Source organism: Plasmodium reichenowi, assembly GCF_001601855.1.
Source record: "Plasmodium reichenowi strain SY57 chromosome Unknown, whole genome shotgun sequence".
Lineage (NCBI taxonomy): Eukaryota > Apicomplexa > Aconoidasida > Haemosporida > Plasmodiidae > Plasmodium > Plasmodium reichenowi.
In genome coordinates, this window is record NW_017962360.1 from 259 (window position 1) to 878 (window position 620).

The 620-nt window shown below is 13.9% G+C and overlaps 1 protein-coding gene across 1 annotated transcript; it reads right to left on the reverse strand.

Moving 5' to 3' along the window:
• Positions 1-331: 331 nt before the first annotated feature.
• Positions 332-620, reverse strand: PRSY57_0016700C (merozoite adhesive erythrocytic binding protein; the record flags this gene model as incomplete). The annotated part of the gene is made up of 2 exons (XM_020114243.1): positions 332-393; positions 521-620. Coding segments are annotated over 2 exons (162 nt in total), but the record flags the coding sequence as incomplete, so codon positions are not given.

A 620-nucleotide genomic window follows, 5' to 3' on the forward strand; every position in this document is an offset into this window, starting at 1 on the left:
TTTTTAATTATTTCTATAATACAATATAAAAAGTATTATTAATATTGATATAAATATAAAATGGAAATAGGAAGAAGAAACATTTTAATATATAAATATGAAAGTAGTTACTATTCAAATATTCAAAAAAAATAAACCCACAAAAAAGTACAATAAAACATCATTAAGTTAATAAACATTGCAAAATTAAGCAACATTTAAATTGTTAATAATTATATATAATATATATATATATATATATATTTATTTATTTATATATTAAAAAAAAAAATAAAAACAAGAAATACACAAATAAAAGAAAAAGTAACAATGTATTTATTTATAAATTATTTCATTTGATTATGTTTTCTTCCGAATAACTTAAAGGATTACTTACTTCAGTTTCTTCATTATCTAAAAGAAAAAAAAATAATAATAATAAAATAAAGTTATTATATTCATTATATATTTATTCTTTTTTTTTTTTTTGAAAGATAACATAAAAAAAATACAAAAAAAATTATATTTATTATAATATTACTTATCATTGCTAGTGTATATATTTTATCATAATTTAAATCCATTTCATCGAATGTAGCTTCTTCAAACCTATAAATATAAAAATTAAATGAATAAATAAT